This window comes from Paramisgurnus dabryanus, chromosome 8, assembly GCF_030506205.2.
Source record: "Paramisgurnus dabryanus chromosome 8, PD_genome_1.1, whole genome shotgun sequence".
NCBI lineage: Eukaryota > Metazoa > Chordata > Actinopteri > Cypriniformes > Cobitidae > Paramisgurnus > Paramisgurnus dabryanus.
The window spans coordinates 36,192,738-36,213,762 of NC_133344.1; the positions used below are offsets into that span (position 1 = coordinate 36,192,738).

At 37.6% G+C, this 21,025-nt stretch overlaps 1 protein-coding gene across 2 annotated transcripts; it reads right to left on the bottom strand.

Moving 5' to 3' along the window:
- Positions 1–318: 318 nt before the first annotated feature.
- Positions 319–19,724, bottom strand: LOC135771447 (uncharacterized). Of its 2 annotated transcripts, XM_065281692.2 has the most exons (10): positions 17,189–19,724; positions 16,088–16,190; positions 14,816–14,935; positions 14,640–14,729; positions 12,665–12,769; positions 7,828–9,811; positions 7,598–7,717; positions 5,538–5,618; positions 5,375–5,431; positions 319–3,002 (listed from the first exon to the last, which is right to left on the bottom strand). In XM_065281692.2, the coding sequence occupies exons 1-10, from the start codon at positions 17,200–17,202 to the stop codon at positions 2,770–2,772; spliced, it is 2,907 nt and encodes a 968-aa protein (XP_065137764.1). In that variant the 5' UTR covers positions 17,203–19,724; the 3' UTR covers positions 319–2,769. The 2 variants fall into 2 exon arrangements, with proteins under 2 accessions (XP_065137764.1, XP_073671729.1); XM_073815628.1 differs by lacking the exon at positions 17,189–19,724 and having other exon boundaries at positions 16,088–16,739.
- Positions 19,725–21,025: the final 1,301 nt, after the last annotated feature.

Here is a 21,025-nt window from a genome sequence, read left to right on the forward strand (position 1 = left end):
GCTTCAGAGTGTTTCAGCAAAACTTGCTTCCTCTGGCCTTGCAGCACCTGTTTCTCATCCTCCAGGTTTGTTGACAGTACAGTTGAGTATATTAGGTCAAATTGAAATGTGTAAATGTGGGATGACATATGATTTGCATCTTTCTTTTATGCTTTGTTTCACAGAAATGGAGGATGATGAAGAATTAGAGAGAATGATGCTTCTTATATCCCCATCCAAAATCCAAGGCCAACAACCTCACACAGGCATAGGTGCATGTGTACACACACACACACACACACACACACACACACACACACACACACACACACACACACACACACACACACACACACACACACACACACACACACACACATACTTGCTTTTACTACTGGGTGGGGACACATGACATAATGCTGCCTGGTGGGAACCACCCTTTCTGAGGGGTCTACAGACAAGGTAGAAACTGGTCCACACTACATTTACAGTCGTTATAACAGCCATCACTTGTAAATTTGAGCCTGACCCCCAGAAGGCTGACCTGACATTTAACAAACTGCTGGGGACCCAGTCAGGTAGAATTCCCTCCAGGGGACCTATGATGTAATGTTTTGATATGCAAATGAATGACGTCACTGTGTGTGTTAAAAAGGTTAACAATGGGGACCTCACCTCAAGCTTCTTAAATCAGTATCCTGATACAGGTCAACAGGTGCTCCCTGCTAACACTGTAACATTTGCTGAGTTATGCAGCTGTTTGCCAGTAACTTGCTGTAGATTTAAAAGATTGTTATTTACTGGCAACAGTTTTTTCAAAGATAAATTAACATTAAACATTTCTTTAGATTTTGGTGCTTTGAATGCTTTGCATGATGCTGTTATTTTGTGGTTTTATTCTGTAAAGATGTTAATGTTTATTTATCTTTGAAAAAATTGTTTTACAGATACAAATAAGGTGCTTCTTTTTCATGAGTCCAACATCTAGCCATGTAAGAAAACACAACAAAGTGTCAAGTACCAAAAGCCGTCCATGTTAAATCTACATTTCAAGTATTTAAGTATATTATACACAATTGTCCCATATTTTTTCTTTGTGAAGTTGGAAACCCTAGCTACCACTTATCACAAATGTATTGCAAATAGATTAAATTTCAAATAAAATAAATTGCATTCAAATAAATTGTCATTTGGAAAAAAAGTACTTCTTTTATTTATCACACTTAGATATCTCATCGTACGAATACAAGTGCAAACACAGATGTCTCACTGTACGAATACAAGTGCAAACACAGATATCTCATCGTACGAATACAAGTGCAAACAAAGATCTCATTGCACAAATATAAGTGCAAACACAGAACTAATTGTACTTATACAAGTACAAAAACTTCTCTTAGAAAACACATTGTACAAATAAAAGTGCAAAAAAAAATTATTCGTACAATGAGATTTCTACATTTTTGGACTTTTATTTGTACGATGAGTTTTCTAAGAAAAGTTCTTGTACTTGTATTCGTACGATGAGATTTTGAAGTACAAAAACTTCTCTTAGAAAACTGCAAAAACTTAGAAATCTCATCGTACGAATACAAGTGCAAACATAGATCTCATCGTATGAATATAAGTCCAAACACAGATATCTCATCATACGAATAAGTGTGCAAAATCTTCTCTTAGAAATCTCATCGTACGAATACAAGTACAAAAACTTCTCTTAGAAAACTCAACGTACGAATAACAGTGCAAACACAGATATCTCATCGTACAAATAAGTGTGCAAAAACTTCTCTTAGAAATCTCATCGTACGAATACAAGTCCAAACACAGATATCTCATCGTACGAATAAGTGTGCAAAAACTTCTTAGAAAACTCATCGTACAAATAAAAGTGCAAAAATGTAGAAATCTCATCATACGAATACAAGTACAAAAACTTCTCTTAGAAAACTCAACGTACGAATAAAAGTGCAATCACAGATATCTCATCGTACGAATGCAAGTGCAAACACAGATCTCATCGCACGAATATAAGTGCAAACACAGAACTAATTGTACGAATGCAAGTACAAAAACTTTTCTTTATACGTTGAGTTTTTTAAGAAAAGTTCTTGTACTTGTATTCGTACGATGAGATTTCGAAGTACAAAAACTTCTCTTAGAAAACTGCAAAAACTTAGAAATCTCATCGTACGAATACAAGTGCAAACATAGATCTCATCGTATGAATATAAGTCCAAACACAGATATCTCATCGTACGAATAAGTGTGCAAAAACTTCTCTTAGAAATCTCATCATACGAATACAAGTACAAAAACTTTTCTGAGAAAACTCAACGTACGAATAAAAGTGCAAACACAGATATCTCATCATACGAATAAGTGTGCAAAAACTTCTCTTAGAAATCTCATCGTACGAATACAAGTACAAAAACTTTTCTTAGAAAACTCAACGTACGAATAAAAGTGCAAACACAGATATCTCATCGTACGAATAAGTGTGCAAAAACTTCTCTTAGAAAACTCATCGTACAAATAAAAGTGCAAAAATTTAGAAATCTCATCGTACGAATACAAGTACAAAAACTTCTCTTAGAAAACTCAACGTACGAATAAAAGTGCAATCACAGATATCTCATCGTACGAATGCAAGTGCAAACACAGATCTCATCGCACGAATATAAGTGCAAACACAGAACTAATTGTACGAATGCAAGTACAAAAACTTTTCTTAGAACTTAAAAGTGCTTGATTTCCCTGAAAAAAAAAGGAATAATCTGACCTGAGACATTACATTTTCTTTCTTTTCTCACACTCTCTCCTGAATGCTGTTATTCGGTTCTTGACATAAAACTTCACTGATTTCCAGGTTCTGTTTTTAAGCAATTCCGGCGCTGACCTGATGCAGTCTTCACACTGTCTTATCCCTGGTAACCTGCCAGATGTGATGCAGTCTAAAAGTTTGTTTTCAACTGCCTTCACCTCCTCTTCTGTCCACTTTCTTTTGGGGCATTTTGACAAACCTAAAAATAAAAATAATTTTACATCAACTTTCAAGAAAGATAATAATTTTACCTCAACTTATAAGAAAGACAATCTTTTGCTTTACTTTAAAAAAACTGAATGTAGAGTACAGTACAGGGGTAATGTACACTAGGACATCGGCAGTCAATACCAAGTAGGGGAGTACCAGACGTTACTATTGAGCAAGGCTTTGAACCGGTTCACAGAACGAAAACGAAAACGAAAACCAGAAACTTTTAATGTATTGCAAGGAACAGAAACGAAACCAGAAACTTTAAAAATATATATGTTCCGGAACAGAAACGTTTATTGAAAATAGTGGTAACCGGTTAATAACGTAATTTTTTCCGTTCTTTGACAAGATTTCTGTGTAATGACTTGTGGAAGTTCACTTCCGGTCGTTGCCGACTCAGAGAATTGAGAAGCTTGCCACCAGCAAGTACAGTGTTTCTCTCTCGTTGTGTTCAGCGCCTCAGCAGCACACGCTCCTCCCCTGTTGCATGCAGCCCGCCTCTCTCACATAACAGTGAAAAGTATTTTAACTCCGCGTTCCTCCCGCGTGTACTTTCTTTTTTGCATAAACTTCAACGTTCACAGATATTACTGACAGAGAAGATGGCTGATCGAGTTCATCATGAGTGACTTAACAAAAGGTTAGCATTACCACACATACCCATTCTGGTGTGAGTCTGTGTCCAAGATCTCTTCCTACCTATGATGCATATGCACGTGTTCTGTAGTAACAGCAACCGTGTATTCTCTCATATTTCTGTATTTGCATACAATAAAACTACCAATCGTATTTAAAATAAAAAAGCGCTCAAAACGCAACAACACCGATGAGAAGAGCAACATCAGTACAGCCTCAATGTAAATGTATGATGATTTTGCGCGTTTTTAGCAGCAGTTAAAGAGCTGATTTGATTAAACAAGTAGTTACTGGGTCGTGGGACGTTACTAGGTTGTGTTAAGTCACTATTTCATAGACAACAGAACAAATAATCTGTAAAAATAGCATCCAGTTGTGTTAAATGCAATATAATGTGACAGATCACATGGTAAAACACGACGCAATGACGCCACATATATGCTAATCGGCGTGTGACGTCATCACCACCACAGTCTCTAAAAATCCTGTGGGAAACACTAAAGTAGCATAATCAAGCCCAAGTCTCTAATGCTCAATCATAAGAGGTAAATATTGTAGGCTACCAAGTCTCTCAAGATGTTTGTTTTAAAACTAATTAGTGGTGTAACGGATCCATTCCATACAGATCACGACCCACAGTTCAGCTTGCATGTGATTCGCGGATTAATACACAAATTTAAATAGGGTGAAAGTTGATGATTTGCCTATGCCCTTCAAAGATCAGATCTCTTGATGTATAAACTTGAGAGGGAGTTGCTCTACTGTATCTCATACTGTAGTCCAGTGTTTCCCAATCCTGGTCCTCGAGGCACAGAAAGTTTTAGATGTCTCCTTATTTAAAACACCTGATTCAACTTATCAACCTCCTTAAAAAATGGTAAACATGTCTCCCTAACGAGCTGATGAGTTAAATCAGGTATGTTAAATAAGGAAACATCTAAAACTTTCTGGCAGGGGGGCCTCGAGGACCAGGATTGGGAACCACTGCGTGTAGTCCATTAAAATAAGTGGCGAATATAGCACTGAAAAACAACTTAATTTTCACTTCATGTGGAGCGACTGTTTATGCTCCATCTTCTTCCCAAAGCGACATTTGGCATTCGTCCTCCATCTATGTGTGTGTGCGTGTTTAAGTGCACTCAACGAATGTAGGCATGTCAGAATTACAGTTATGCCGCTTACATAATGTAGCCTTTTTTAATGTTTGATGACAAGATAGAGACTTAAGGAAAATTATGTAGACTAATAATTTAAATTAAATGTCCTTAATGATCAGCCTACTTATTTAGTCCCACAGCTGACATGGAACGTTATTAACCGGTTCGGGAACTTAATTTTTTTGTTCTAACCGGTTCAGGAACGCCAACTTTAGGGTTGAACCGAAAACCGGAAACGTTAAAATACTGTTTGTGTTCGGAACTAACCAATTGGGAAAAAATTCTGGTTCAAAGCCCTGCTATTGAGGCCTATGAGATTAAATTTTTAGTTCTCATTTGTGTGGATAACCAATCACAACAGACTGGGCCATCTTCATTTACAGAGTCCTTTGAAAAATATTGAACAATGTGGTGATATACAATGCATGAGAAAAGTGTTTTTTGACTTTGGATGCATGTAAACCTCTAAAACAAAATTAGGAGCCTTTCAAATACAATAATAGGGGCATTAACTTTAATTAGGCAAGTCAGCAATTAGCAGTGCAGTGCAGTCCTGACTGTTTACCTGAGTTTGAAGTCGTCGCTCTCTCCTTTGCCGACTTGCGGGCAAATGAATTTTCTTCTGAAAGAGAAAACAAACACTTTAAAATTAAGCCGTACTGTAACCAAAAGCTTCAATAATGATGATTTCAGGCAAGTTCATTTCCAGAGCACAGGTTTGACTTTACCTGTAGATGTTGAAGGGGACTGACATTGCTTCTCTTGCTGTGGCATTTCCCTCAAAGACTTGGTGCCAACTGAAGATTCCGCTGAAGGACACAAAAAAGATTTTGACTATTGTAAAAAGTAAACAATTAAATACAGGTTGTACTAGCCAAGACCATTTAGGGATGGACAATTTGACCTAAAATCAAAACCTCGGTTAATTTAACATTGACATAGATTACGATTAATTAACTATTATTTTGCCTCATAGTTCACTGAGAAGGTTTGAACTGTAAATATGCTCAGATAGTAAAGGTGGGATACATTTTTCTATTGAAGGGGAATATTTTTTATTTGAAAAGAATTTTGAGAAAAGAACAAAGTATTAGTTGTTAAGGTTATTTATTGAATTTATTGAAGATTATTGTGTTATATTATTCATATAATTTTTTTATTGCTTATTTGTTGCACTGTTTTATACAGTTATATTCTAAAACTAAAATAACCTTTCAGTTTACAGTGTTAGATTTGTGGCTTGTTTTCTCTCAGGAAAAATAAATAATATTAATGTCTTTCAGATAATAAAAATACTGTAATAAAAGTTCACTGTATGTATTTGTTCATGTTTTATACAGGAATAAGTCTAAAGCACACCATAAATTAATTATATCAATTCATACAGGGCTAGTAGTACGTATAGCTGTATATTATACTGATATGCACACCTAGGTATCGGATCAGTACTCTGTATCGGTCGATGCCCTGAGCCCACATATCTGGAAGAGAAAAATAGTATCGGAACATCCCTAAAGTAAAATCTAACAATGGCCTACTAAGAAAGACCAAAGCAAGGGCACTGTCGTAGTCAAGCAGAGAGATAACCATGGGAAGTTCCAATGGCTGTGGCCTGAGTTGGCTGGTATATTGACGTGGTCAGAGAAGGACAACTGGTCAGTCAGTCATGACACCCAGGTTTCTTGCAACAGATTTGAATTCAGGTCACCATTCTGAGAGAGGAATTCATAGACCTGTTTGAAAACCAATCTTTTGATAGCCTCAGATAATGGGAAATGGGAATAGTGAAACTAGATGATATTTCTCAACTTCAGCAGGACTAAGGGAAAGGGACTGGGTTTTTTCCGAGCAGGGGAGTTACCAAAGCCAGTTTGAACACGGTAGGAAATGTTCCAAAAGCTATTGAAATATAGAAGTGTGATTGCTGATACAATGATAAATGTTATGGCTTAGGTGATGGGTAGTAAGAATGGGGTCCAGCAGACAAGCAGTAGTATGGCCAAGTCAATGAGCGAATGATCAAAGTGATACACAGTTGATGGGGAAGAAAAGTTGTCCCAGAGTAGCTTTAAGAACTGCTTACTAATGGGTGCCACTTTTTTCAGTCAAGAAAGAAGCAAACAGATCAACTGAGAGGTCAGTGGTTTTGGTACATCATTGTAGAAAGCCATTTTTTCAGCACTAATGCTGGATGAGAAGCAAGGTAGGAGTGAAGGGTTTAAGTTTTCTGACATGTTCTCTCTGCAGCTCCAAGATCAGTATGCAACTTTAAGATTATATTATTCATTCATGGGTGAGGTTGGTTTGATGGAGCAGGTTTGGTGGAGAGAGGACACAGCCTGTCCAGACATAAGCTTAGTGTAGGGCAGAGAGATTGTGTGGCATCATTAACCTTTAGTGAGGAAAATGTTCAATAGGTAGAGTGGAGGTGACCAGTGAAAAGTGGGTGGAAGGCAGGTTGCAGTAGAAAAACCAGTAGTGAAGGAACAGAGGACTGTTCCAGGAGGCACACAATGAACTGAATGAAACCATGTTCAGAGGCGTAACCATCAGTGACCATTAGGCATTCTAGGGGCACAGCTTGAGTGAGAATGAGATCAAGTTCCTTACCTGCTTTGTAACGGCTGCAAACCTGTTTTAGGTCAAATGAGCATATCAGGGACAGCCACAGAGATTTTTATAATACAAGAGCAAAATCTAAATCTTTATTCTTAAACCCAACCAAAGCAAACACATAATAGGTTACTTGTTAATGCAGGAATTTACATAAAATCACAGAGGACCATACCTATAGATGTTGAAGAGGACCGACGTCGTTTTTTTGGCTGTGGCATCTCACCCTCACTTTCTTCATCCTCAGTTTCAGAAACATCAGTTTCAGAAACATCAGTCTCTACATTCACTTTCTCTGCAAAAAATTATACAAAAACATTTGTTTTAATGCACCGTATAAAGTTGCACAAAAGAGATGTTACTGAACAATACAGAAATTTTGCTCTTGTACATATGTGTTATTACCATTAGGATCAAGGTTAATTTCATCAAGGTTTTTCCCCTTGAATTCTGATACCCTTCCCTGTTCAAGGGCCATCAGCACCTTGCTGATCTTTGCTAGTTGTAACGTCCCTTCAGGCAGTCGGTAAAAGTTTCTATGAACTCTTATATCATGTCCCATAAAATCTGCCAATTGGTCCATATCAGTATCTCTCAGATTAAGCACTGTAGAAAGTGTTGCAATGTGTTTCCGCAGCTTTGTGGTTTTTAGAGTCTTTGGACGTTCAGCTCCACACTGGTAGGCAACCTTCCTGATGCAATCCGTGCCTTTGTAGTATGATGTCTCAGTCATGGGTTTTGCGAAAAAAAAAAGATTTTCATCATGTACACCACATGCTTGACGATTCTTTACAAGTAGCTCCATGGAGTCCAGCATACTTGGGGTCAGGAGTATTGGCACCTTTCTGTCTCGCTTGCCTCTAATTTCAACACGTTGGAAATGCTGACAGAGCTTCTGCTCAACTTTAGATAAAGCAACCGCGACATCAGAATGCAAAACAGATGTGTTTCGGAGAAGATATGAATTCAACTTCATTTTCGAAACTTCTCCTGCTCTCCTGCGATTAAACACCATTACATCACACAGAGTCACTTGAGCAAGATTTGACCAGTTCTTTTGACTTTTCTCAAGTTTTAGCTTTTCTTGGTACAGTTTAGTTTGCTTGCTGAGATGGATGTGCATTTTCTTAACATCCTCAGTAAAAGGAAGAAGCTCTGGAGTGTTCCATTTTGCTTCATTAAGTGTCTTCAAGGCTGAGGCTGACACCAATTCATTCCATTTTGTGGTATACATTTTCTTAAACATTTTTACCTTTTGGACAATGTTTTCATCTCCTGCAATCATTGCTTCACATTCTGCAATATCTGCCATTTTTTTTAGGTTGTGCCCCAGTTTTAACGCCAAAGACGGAATTGCAAAGACCTCATCTTCTTCTCGGTATCCCGCTGTATCTTTAACGGCCTTAATAACATCATAGAAGTTTTGGGGTATGAAAAAGTCTTTAATACTCTGCAGTTTTCCAACTTTTCTAGCAGATACCAACAGCCTTCCAGCCTCACGCATTTTAGTTCTGATGTATTCATGCTTGGTTTTGTCGTTCCCCATTTTGTTGCACAAGTGTTCTCCAAACTTGATGATGCATGCATCACTTTTAACCACGTGCGTTACTTCATCTTGCTTCATGTCACTGATCAGTTTCCATAATTTTTTTGTTACTCCTTCAGGAACAGGCTCTGCATAAGCACAGAGTGCTTGAACTCTGGATCTACCTGGTTTTGTGACCTGGCACTTCTTGGCCAGGTTACACCTTGACATATGCCTCCAAAGTGCTTTTCGCCTGAACAGCCCTTGGCAGTTCAAACAGTGCAAGTAGTCCTTAAAATTCACGTTTTTAGCAGTGGATTGTTGACGTGGCACCAACACTCCTTTGCCAGCTTTTAGAACATTTGTGTTGTGTACACGGTTCCCTTTATTCCTCAAAAGATCCAAATTAATCTTCCTTTCTTTAGACCCCTTTGGATAAGAAAGAGCTTTTGCTACATCGACCTCATTTTTATGAACTTGGGCCAAGTGTCTTGCCATTTTGCAGAATGGTTTGTAACAATAAAAGCAATAATGCTTTTTGTTGTACATTCTTTGGCCATATGCAGTCTTTTTCAGTTTCATTACAGAAACCTCACTACTGCAGTCATTATCTGAATGAGTCATTGTCTCCTTAACTTCAAGTGGGGAACATTCCTTGTCTGCATTCATGGAAGATGAGGAAGAATCAACATTGTCACCTAATGACACATTGGTAGATGAGGGACTGGACAAAGGCTGTGGAATGCTGTCTTCAGATTCTTCAGAACTGCTCTCCGATTCAGGCACATACTCGTCTTCACTGTTGTCAATGCTGCTAATTGAGTCATCTGAAGTGGAACTGATCCCTAATGATTTCTTGGTAAGCTGTAAATAAATAACATAGTTTAAGTTTAAAATAATTAAACTGGATCTCTGTATGTAGAGTCCATTGTGAGTTCAGAGTTTATTTATATAATTCAAATAAAAGCAGACTATAAAATTTACAATAAAACAGTTTGTACCTTCATTTTTTTTACAAACCTAGGGCCCCATACAATGCAGTGCTAGTGTTTTTTGCTGGTTTCAGACAAAGTTATCATTTTCACGTCCAGCGCCACAGTGTTTAAATAGAACAATAGAAATCTCTTGCGCTCATGGTTGTGCTGGTCTGAAAACGAGGTGTGTTCAGGCACATTGTTGGTGCATTGTTATTTTGATAAAACTAAAATAGGCTACACCATTGACCAACTAAAACCTGGTCTAAAGTCAATGGCTCAATATTGACTTTGTTATTTAAGGAGTGGGTTAGTAATATTCATAAACGAGACGAAAACGCGGATTTTCTTTTCCTGTGTCGCACGGCGGCACTTTGGTAACACTTAGCTTAGCTCAGTTCATTCAATGGTACCAAACAGAGATGAAGTAAGAAATGACCAAACACATCAACGTTTTCCCTATTTAAAACGAGTAGTTATACAACCTTCGAGTGCTTCGACTTGGCGCAGTAAAACTCTCCCTCTCCTTATGAAAGGGAGAAGAGGAGCAAATTTTTCAGGCGTGACTTTTTACTGCGCCAAGTCGATGTACTCCCAAAAAGGCTATTCCGCCATACGTTATAGTTATCCTTTTTAACCCGCTTAAAAAAGCACAAGGTTTTGTTGTTAAACAAAACTTCTTAAATAGGAAAAACGTTGATGTGTTTGGTCATTTCTAACTTCATCTCTGTTTGGTACCAATGAATGGAATGAACTGGGCTAAGCTAAATGCTATCAAAGTGTCACCGCGCGCAACAGCAATTAAGTGCATGCACTAAGATGATAGAGGGATGTATCAACTCTTCTTAGTTAAGGTAATAACATAGTTTAATATGACAAAAAGATGGAGTATCCCTTTAATGATAAATATGTGTGTGAAACCTAGAAATGCAATTATGCCAAAGCCACAAGTCTAAAGTTGTTATGTTTCATGTTTGAGGTCATTCTTGCAAGTGTTTTCGGAAGAATAGTGCCTTTTCTAAGTGCCAGTCAGCCCAAACATAGAAGTCTTTTGTTTACATGCATACACGTTTGTTCTTATTATTTATCCTTATGTAAGCATATAAAATGCAGTTTCCACACCAGGAAATAAAATGTCACACAAAGATCTTTGGATTCGTTATCTAATTGGCTATGGGTTCTGTCTATCAATATTTTCCATGAAGTCATTGGAGGAACAAGCAAGTCAGATGACATCACAATATTTGACAGCGCTGTTTGGATATTATGTATTATACTCCCACCTACTTTGTAAAACAAAGTTTGAACGCAGGTTTAAACGCGAGTGTAAGCTTATATACAGTGTTACGATGTAAACAGTCCTCAGATTGGATATTATATTCTATTACAAGACGTTCATGCGAAATCTGATGTAAACAATAGACAATAAACCTATATTTCACAAATTATACGCATTTGTGGACAAAAATGGTAATTGGATGTAGTCTATAAGATGGTTTTAAAGAGTTATTCACACATCTGAAACAGACTGGATTCAATTTGCGATCGTTATACCAACACAAAGGTAAGAAGTCCCGTTTATATTGTGCATGTTGTCATCTGGACTTCTGACACAAAATACTACATTTATGATGCTAGAGCATCTGTATCTCAAAACAGAGACCATACACTGATGCTAAACCCGTAGACCTTTTAAACGATGTATAGTAATGTTAATATTATTAATGTTTGTAGACAGTAGGCTATATAGATATTTTTAGCAGCATTAAAAAAAACTGACATCATCCCGCCCCCGAGCTAGTGCGCGTCGAGAGGTTAAGGGAATGGGAGATGAGACTCTCATTGGTTTATTGAACATTACGCCCAAAACACACCCATTACTCATTAAGGGAATAGGAACAATCCTTTTAGACTGTGTGCCAGGCGTATAACCATTTTTTCCCATTGTTAAACTAGCAAAAGTGGATTCCGACACGCCTTAAGTGCACTTGTGCCATGCCCTTTAGACCATGTGTTTAGATAGTTAAAATAGAGCCCTATAGTTATAAACACGAGGCTCGTCTGGAAGGAAAATGGGAAGGAGTTCCTCTTTAACATTGCGCACAAGCAGATCAGTTTACTCACTAGAAAAGCATTTACGAACACTTGAAGGCGTATGGTGGGCGGAGCTAAAGAGTTATGAGTATGCGCAGCATTTGGAAACTAATCTTACACTGTGACGTCGATGGAAACAAACTTAAAAACTATTTTTTAAATAACCATGGCTTACAGTCAGATGCAGCCTTACATATTTGATCCAGAATCGGATACCGATTCAGTAATTGATCAACAGCAGCAACAATGGCAGCAGGACGTCTCTATCTAATCGTTGTTTGTTTATCCGCTATTTTAAGCAACGTAAATCTCGATGTGTTTGCATCCACTGTTGTCTCAACAAAGGGAAAACTAAATAATGTTTTCTTCTCCTTACATCCAAAGACACACTTCTTTTGTCGAACTATCTTGATAAAACAAAGTTGTTGCGTGCTGTGCAGTGATACCGGTGACTTCTACTTGACTGACCAATACTACTGCACATTACATAATAAATGTGTTACATTTATTATTTGTTGAGGAATTATATATAAAAATGTATTAGACTTTTTGACTAATCAATAGTTGCAGCTCTGAATACAACAGATACTGTAGACTAAATGTAGACTTAAGATAAAATGATCAGCACACACGAGTGTGGGAAACTTACGAATACACTGTCAGTCCTCTTTAGGTCTGGGACATCACAGGCTCCTGGTGATACAGAAGAACTGGGCAACTCTAGGATTTCTGTATCTGCATCACTGTCTGTGTCCTGAACAAAGAGATAAATATAATCAAATGTATTTTTATCCAGCAATGTTCCATCTCTGACTAAGTTTTCACCTAGCAAATCCTGGATAAGAGCAGTGTAGAAATTAACAACACCAACGTAACAAAGCTAATGTTTAAAATTTAGCACATATCAAGCAATGTTTTTATATATATATATATATATATATATATATATATATATATATATATATATATTAAACTTAAAGTGATTGAGCTTACTGAATCGCATGCTACTGTCAAAGGGACTTTTCACACCTAGTCACTTCATGAGTTTTCTCTAGGGATGCTCCGATCAGGATTTTTGTCTCCTAAAAGTACTGAAAATATGAGCAACGGGTTGTAAAAATGCTCGCGCTACGTAAAAAATGTCTTTAATTGCAGCCGCATTCAGGATCCTTTTGATGACAAAAGTAAACAGAAAGATCGGTTTATGAGATCGGCAGATTTAGCGAGCACCGATCGAGTCATTTAATGCCATTATTGGCCGATACCGATCGGCGGCCGATCGATCGGAGCATCCCTAGTTTTCTCTGATCGGATAGCTATCTGATTTGTTAAAACTCTTCCATTTACATTTGGCCTCATAAATGTGTCTTGGCAAAATGGATAACAAGCTGATCTTCTACTAAAAAACGCAAAAACACTATTTATTACTCCTAATAAATAGATTGCGCTTTACAGAGCAGCAAAAGTTTTAATTCTTGGTTTAATATCGAGTTTGTTTAAAATGTAGAAACCTAAAGGCAACTGTTCAGATGTAAGAGCCACAAAAGCTGATATTAGTCACGTAAGAATATTTATACAGTATATGTAAAATGACTACAAAGAAAAATAAAATCCTGCACAAATAAATACACGTGGATGAGACAAAATCCACTCGGGCCTCAAAATCCTCTCCCAAATGTATCTCCTACAAATGAATGCAACATTATCATCTACATGATCCTCAAGGACATGACATCTTAAAGCCAATTTATACTTTTGCGTCGGGGTTACGCCGTAGGGTACGCCAGACGCTAGGCACGTAAGCAACGCCGTCATGAGCATTTATACTTCTGCGTTTGTGTTGCTCTGCAGTTACACCGCCGAAATGCGTAGGAGGAAACACAATGCATTCACGCCGACCAATCACAGATCTTGCGGTCCGCGTCGTTTCGACGTGTAGTTACATTTTTGAGGAGGTGCACGTCAGGTTCTGCGAAAACTACGGCGACAGGGTTCGCGTCTATGCGTATGTTACGGCGTACCTATAACGCGCACCTAACGCAAAAGTATAAATTGGCCTTTAGACATACACAGTCTTTGCACCGAAGTACATGAAATTGGCTATACAAGTCATTGCTATTTAATGTTTTAATTTTGAGGTTGACTTTTTTGTACTAAATATATAAAATATATTAAAATGACTTGCACTGGCAATTTCATTGTAAATTAAAAACAACAAAAAATTAACAGTACATTAATTGGGCACAGTTTTATGTACACTGAGTAAACTAACAAGATATACAAACTCCCCTACTGCTAAATTGGGGAAGGAGACCACAAGAAACTCTTGAGTACAAGTTACTTCTTCTGAAACAGGCTTACCCCGCTGTCTCTGGTTTAACAAACCTCCCGTTTTGAAACGGAAAACTCAAAGAGTTTCCCTCATTTCAGGGTTAACATACTTAGTTTTCACCACCTTTCTGAAACGGGCTCCCAGTCTTTTTATGATTGGATAGCTATCCAACCAGAGAAAACGCATGAATTGACCAGATGTTAATATCCTCATAAAGCCAAACCAAATTGATGTGTGTTTTATGGTACATGTCGGCTATGTTGTCTCTGGCGACATTATGACAAATACTCACCGCAGATTTCTTTGTAGACAGTGACTTTTTGCCAAACGGCTTGGTAACATCTGAAGGTATTGAACTGTCCATATTTCCCTTTGAATCCAGCTGATCAGATTGACAGAAAGTGTCATAAATTATTGCCTTTTTAAACACACCTATTACCTTTGTATTTTTAAAACACACAAATTTACCAAGGATCGTTTTCTACACATCAATTTTAAGTCAAGTATGTCCTGCTGGAGGGGAGATGGGACCTGGTCATCTGGGTCCTGGTGAGGCATGATGGTGCCAACACTTGATGTTTCCATTGCCTGAAATAAGTTCATTTAATTTATAACTGCAGTCAAAAAAATTTTTTTCTTTCACTTTACTTTGCAGCCTCACTTGCTTTAAAAAGTGAATAGGGCATGCAATATGTGATTTTATATGAATATTAAAAGTGCCCATATTATGAAAAACTCACTTTTTCTGGGTTTTGGGGTGTTATTTTGTGTCTCTGGTGCTTCCACACACATACAAACTTGGAAAAAAATCCATCCATGCTGTTTTGAGTGAGATACAGGTTTCTGAATGTCCTCTGCCTTGAGTCTCAGATTGCACAAGTTCAAACTCAGCTCCGAAGTGACGTAACTAGCCGTTTCGTCAAATTCCGTTTACTAATAGTGCTTTGCCAAACTAAAAGTGTTTTGCCAAACTAAGCGTGACTGGGCCTTACTGACCTGGCTTTTCTGACAGGGCTAACGTACCCCCAAGTCTCTTCTTTACGGTCCGGACCTCCCGCTAGCTTCTAGCAATTAGCACGCGGTCCTCAAGCAGTATATATCCCCCGCCGGGTCTAAATTTCTGTCATTTGCAAAAATAATGCGTTTGAAAATGTTTTATAATGGGAATATGTTAGCATTGTCCAGGGAAAACGAGTGTATTGTTGAGACTGATACATCATAATTTACTCTGGAATCATTATGTGTCATGAGTTTCTTCTCCTGTAATGTACTTTTTAGTGATACTTTTTTGCTTGATTTGTCTGTTGGCAACATAAACCGTTAATATTAATATATAAAAATAATAACACAGTATTGTACTGCTCACAATATCACTGAGCACGCACACATGACCTTAGTAGTGGGGTGTGATCAAAGGAGCAGCAGCTCATAAATATGTAATGACCACCTCAAAACGGCACAATCTGAACTGCCCTGAAACAGAGGCTACTAGAGATGGGTAACAATCTTTTCCTACAAGCTATTACAAGCAAACAACTTTTGAAACATGCTTTATGGAACTCATACACCTATATAACTTGTGGAAAAGCAGTCATAATATGGGCACTTTAATTTTCTGTCTTGGCAAATATGTAGGTTTTGTACATATGTTCACATAATCATAAAAACTAAATGTTTTACATAAACAAAACATGCAACGATTAAGGCTACTTCAATTTGCATGCATGAAAAAAAAATCACCTTTTCTCTAGCTGATTGTCTCCTGGCACATTCACCATGATGCTTTCTCAGTCTTGTGATGCGACGTTCAAACCTGCTGATCCTTTTGTTGACTTTATTTGGGCTGTTTAAAATAAAATCAACATCTTTACACATGTACAGTTATGTACAATACAGTTACATCTACAAAACTCTTGTTTACATGTATGCACAGACCAACCGTGACCAACCATAAACATAACATTTTTGCCACTAAACTGCACTGCATGCATCACAATGTTATTATTATTATTTTCTACTTTGGCACATAACTGCTGGCTATTATTTTCAGCAGGGATATCAAAACAAAGGTGAGAAGTCCTGTTATTTAGCATGTTGTTATCCGCAATTCTGTCTCAAAATACTGTATTTATGATCCTATAACATCTGAATATCTCAACAGAGACCATTTACTGAAGCGAAACACTTGGACATTTTAAACAATGTATTTTTGCTAATATTATAAACGTTTGTAACGTAGTCTATATGGTAAACAGTGTAAAAACGGTGACGCAGACGAATTAACATTAGTCCACATCAAGAAGTTTTTAACTAAAATAACCATCTCTAGTTTAAAGTTTTCAATTATGAACAATAGACTCACACAACACTTGAAATATTTATGATTATTTTCCATGCGCTATGACATAATAGGCTTGTTCGACTTCCTACGGTGCCGCTAGAACTGACAGGCGGATGACCTTAAAGTGCCACGAGAGCGAGACGAAATTACACTTCGTATGATTTCTCAAATCGTTCTCGCGGTACTTTGACGTCATCCGGCTGTCGGTTCTTGCAGCGCCGCATGAAGTCGAACAAGCCTAATGTTGACAATCAGAACACACGTGACGTTCGGTTATTGATTTAAAACAAGCATATTATTAAGAGTTAACATAAATCAATTTCATATTTATGTGAAGACGATTTACATTCGTTAAACTATCATTCTATCTATCATGAGCACGCTTGCCAACACGCTTGCTAATTGCTAATTACCTAAAGCTTTAATTTAATCTGTTTAATTGATCTACCTCATCATATTACTACTATAAAATTTACCATGGTTTCGATAACATTTCTTACCTTTTTTTGTCCATGATGCTCCCATCAAAAAGAAATATTCCGGGGAGATGTTTCGTCTTTCCAAGTTCTGATCAAAATTAAACTAAAATGGAGGTCGCACCTGCGTGACTGCATGAGAGTGAATGGGGGAGGGGTGCTGTTGTCATCCCCTATTGGCTATCGCAGGGGGTGGGGTGGTTGTGATGGGGACTTGATATGTCAGGTGAACACACAGTTCAGGAAATTTCCATTAGGCTTATAAGCCCTTCTGATATTATCAGAGGTTTTGAAAAAAAAAAATGAAATATTGACTTATTTTTTAGATTTAATTACATTTTGCATCTTTATAAATCAAAATTAAAAATGAACAGATTAATGTAAAAAAGTCAATTTAAAGTTATCTTTTGTCTAATTGTTTCTCCCACACATTACTCTCAAACCATGATAATACTTTATTTTAAAACTGAAATGGGCATAGAGTGCTGCAGGGATGATGTATTTTTGCAGGCTATTTGAATGTGAACTAATCTTAAAATAAAGAAAATGCTTAATGCATCAAGACCATGATATTGAAAGACTAATCTGTAACATTATTAATAAAGCAGCCTTCTATATTGACAAACAGATCAGGCCTAATATGATGCATTGTGCTTAACACACTTAATGTGCCTTAATGCATTAAGACTGGCATTTAAAGATTCAGTATAGTCTAGCCTACACCTTGTTAATAAAGCATACTATACAGACATGCCTATGCAGGCATTTAAGCCTACATTAAGCCATGTAAAGCGTTTTAGAATGAAAACCAGATGGATAACAACACTTGACATATCACACCATGTCATTATTTATTTAACAAAAATAAACCAAGGGAAAAAAGACATGAGACAAGTTATGACACTGTTAAAAGATGAATTAAGAGTCTGACAGTAGTATTCAGGCTCTGCTAATCAAATGCCTGTGATTAAGGATTGCCAGGGGAAATCCTCTACTGGAAAAAAACTTGACAGCATGGCTAACGTTTGCAAAGCTGCATGTGAACAAACACCTCACAACAAATGCAACACATGCTTGTTCACCCTGCTGAAAAAAACAGAATCAAACCAGCATGGACCAGCATGGGAATTATGCTGGTCTATGCTGGTTTAGCTGGTGGTCACCAGCATACCAGCACCAAAACACAACATATGCTGGTATGCTAATGCTGGTTTAGCTGGTGCTAATGCTGGTTTAGCTGGTGCTAATGCTGGTGCTGGTTGGATGCTGGTTTAGCTGGTGTTCACTAGCAAACCAGCACCAAAACACAACATATGCTGGTCTTGCTGGTATGCTGTTTTTGTCAGCAGGGCAATAAACCCTTTTCCAGCTCACGTGATCAAATAGCCTGCGCGTGCATTTTGACGACGAAAGTGGTATTGTTCCCCATTGGTTCTAACGTGTTAGCAACTCAGAAAGTTTATCAAAATGGTTTCCCAGCATCAAAATGTCTGGTTGTTGCGTTTGGTTGCACTAATATAATAACTAATATAGGCTACGTATATATGTATCTGGCCACTTTATATTTGGCCATCTGCTAACATCTTCTATCCACTCCACTATAGTATACGGATCAGGTAGCTGTGTTAAAAAAGTTGATAAGTCAATGTTTTAAAATAACTTTCTCTGTCTGTGTTGCTTCAGTGCTGATTCTTGCCATACTTCCGTTGCCAAAATGTGCGCGCATACGTTGCCACGTCATCATTGTGTACAAACAGTAAAAGGGTCTATAGGCACATGACCTGGGCACCTCACAGTGATTGAGTCGACCATGTGCTCTGCACATTTTGTATATCTCTTTTATTTGACAGACAGTTCAGTTCATGGAGATCTCTTCTAATTAGCTGATGATTTGAATCAGGTGTGTTTAATAAGGGAGACATAAAAAATGTGCAGAGCAGTGGGCTTCCAGGAATAACGTTAAGAACCACTGGTATGACCATTTTGCAAGATGTAAACAACACGGGGTCAGAAGCACTTTCTGTTTCAGTTTTTTAACACTACATAAACGTTGGGATAAAATACAACCAACAGAACATATAGAACTGAATTAAAAAAGTTAAAAATCATCTTTAAAATGTTTTTTATATGTGAAATAAAGAAAACAGTTACAAACTGAAACAGGAAGTGTTTCTGGACCAGTGTTGTTTACATCTTGGAAAATGGTCTATATTAAACCATCCTAGAGTCCAATGTGAGGACATCCATTTGACAGCTAAAGCTTAGCCACAACTGGGTCATGCAACAGGATAATGATACAAGCACAGAATCATATCTACAACAAAATGTCGGAAAAGAAAATAATAAAGTGGTTGCAACAGTCCAGTCATTGTCCAGACCTCATCCTGACTGAAATCATGTGCATAAACAAAAGCTCCACCAACCTCAATGAACTGGACATTGCAATGTTGTAAAGAAGAACCAAAACCTCCAAACAATGTGAGAGACTGATACAGTCATACAGAAAATTATTACTTAAAGGGATAGTTCAGCCAAAAATGAAAATTCTGTCATCATTTACTCACTCTCATGTTGTTATAAACCTGTATAAATGTGTTTGTTCTCATGAACACAAAGGAAGATTTTATGAGGAATGTTTGTAATCAAACTGTTTGTGAGCCTCGTTCATTTCTATAGTAGGACAAATAATACTATGGAAATGATTGGACTCACAAACAGTTTGATTACAAACATTCCTCATAATATCTTCCTTTGTGTTCATGAGAACAAACACATTTATACAGGTTTATAACAACATGAGAGTGATTAAATGATGACAGAATTTTCATTTTTGGCTGAACTATCTTTAAGCAGCTAAGAACGTTACCAGCATTAGCACCAGCTAAATCAGCACCAAACCAGCATTAGCATCAGCATTCCATGCTGGTCATACCAGCAAGACACAGCATATGTTGTGTTTTGGTACTAATTCCCATGCTGGTCCATGCTGGTTTGATCGTGGATTTTTCAGCAGGGTTTCCTTGCATATTCTTATTTATGTGACACCCAGTCGGGCCAGTGGTTCAGATTTTCTCTTGCCCTGCCAAAATTCTTACTGGCCCCAATAAAAAAATCTGTGTCACATATTTCAAAAGAATAATTCAAAAATAATTAATTGTATACATATACAACAGACACGTTCCAACGAAAAAAAGGCTCCCAACTTTTCTGCTTTACCTGTAAACTGACAGCAAATTGTGCAAAATATTGCATTGTTTCTTTTGTCGGGTTTTACCCAAGTAGATGTCTGCTTCAAAGATGTTAAATAATATACATTGATGAAAATATATTTTAGTGACTGAGGGTGAAGTACTGGTTCGATCGGGCAAGTGACAATACTTTTTACTGTCCCGAACGCCTCTCATGCTTGCCCCGGGCCACCGGGCAGTCCTTTATGTTGAGCCCTGCCTTGTTTAACAACATCAAAGACAAAAAACCAGTGGCTTCTCTTCCGAGGGGCGCAAATTCAAAATATGTGTTCAGAATGTGTTACATGTGTTGCTTGTCATTCCGAAATATGTGTTCGTTTTGTCATGTGAACCTATGTGCATCATACGTCTTGTCAAAATATGTCCCTTCTGCACATGCGTCGAGACGCTCACGTTCACACAATTCTCACAAGACACTAACTTAACCCCTGCTGAAAAAAACAGCATCAAACCAGCATGGACCAGCATGGGATTTATGCTGGTTTAGCTGGTGGTCACAGCATACCAGCACCAAAACACAACATATGCTGGTATGACCAGCATGGGATGCTAGTGCTAATGCTGGTTTAGCTGGTGCTAATGCTGGTAGTGATGCTGGTTTGATGCTGGTTTA

Coding starts and splice junctions, on each gene's coding strand:
- LOC135771447 (XM_073815628.1), bottom strand. CDS start 16,222: ATGTGTAAAGATGTTGATTTTATTTTAAACAGCCCAAATAAAGTCAAC. Junction 9,812..12,664: donor AGAGGACTGACAGTGTATTC/GTAAGTTTCCCA, acceptor ATTTATTTACAG/CTTACCAAGAAATCATTAGG. Junction 3,003..5,374: donor AGCGACGACTTCAAACTCAG/GTAAACAGTCAG, acceptor TTTTATTTTTAG/GTTTGTCAAAATGCCCCAAA.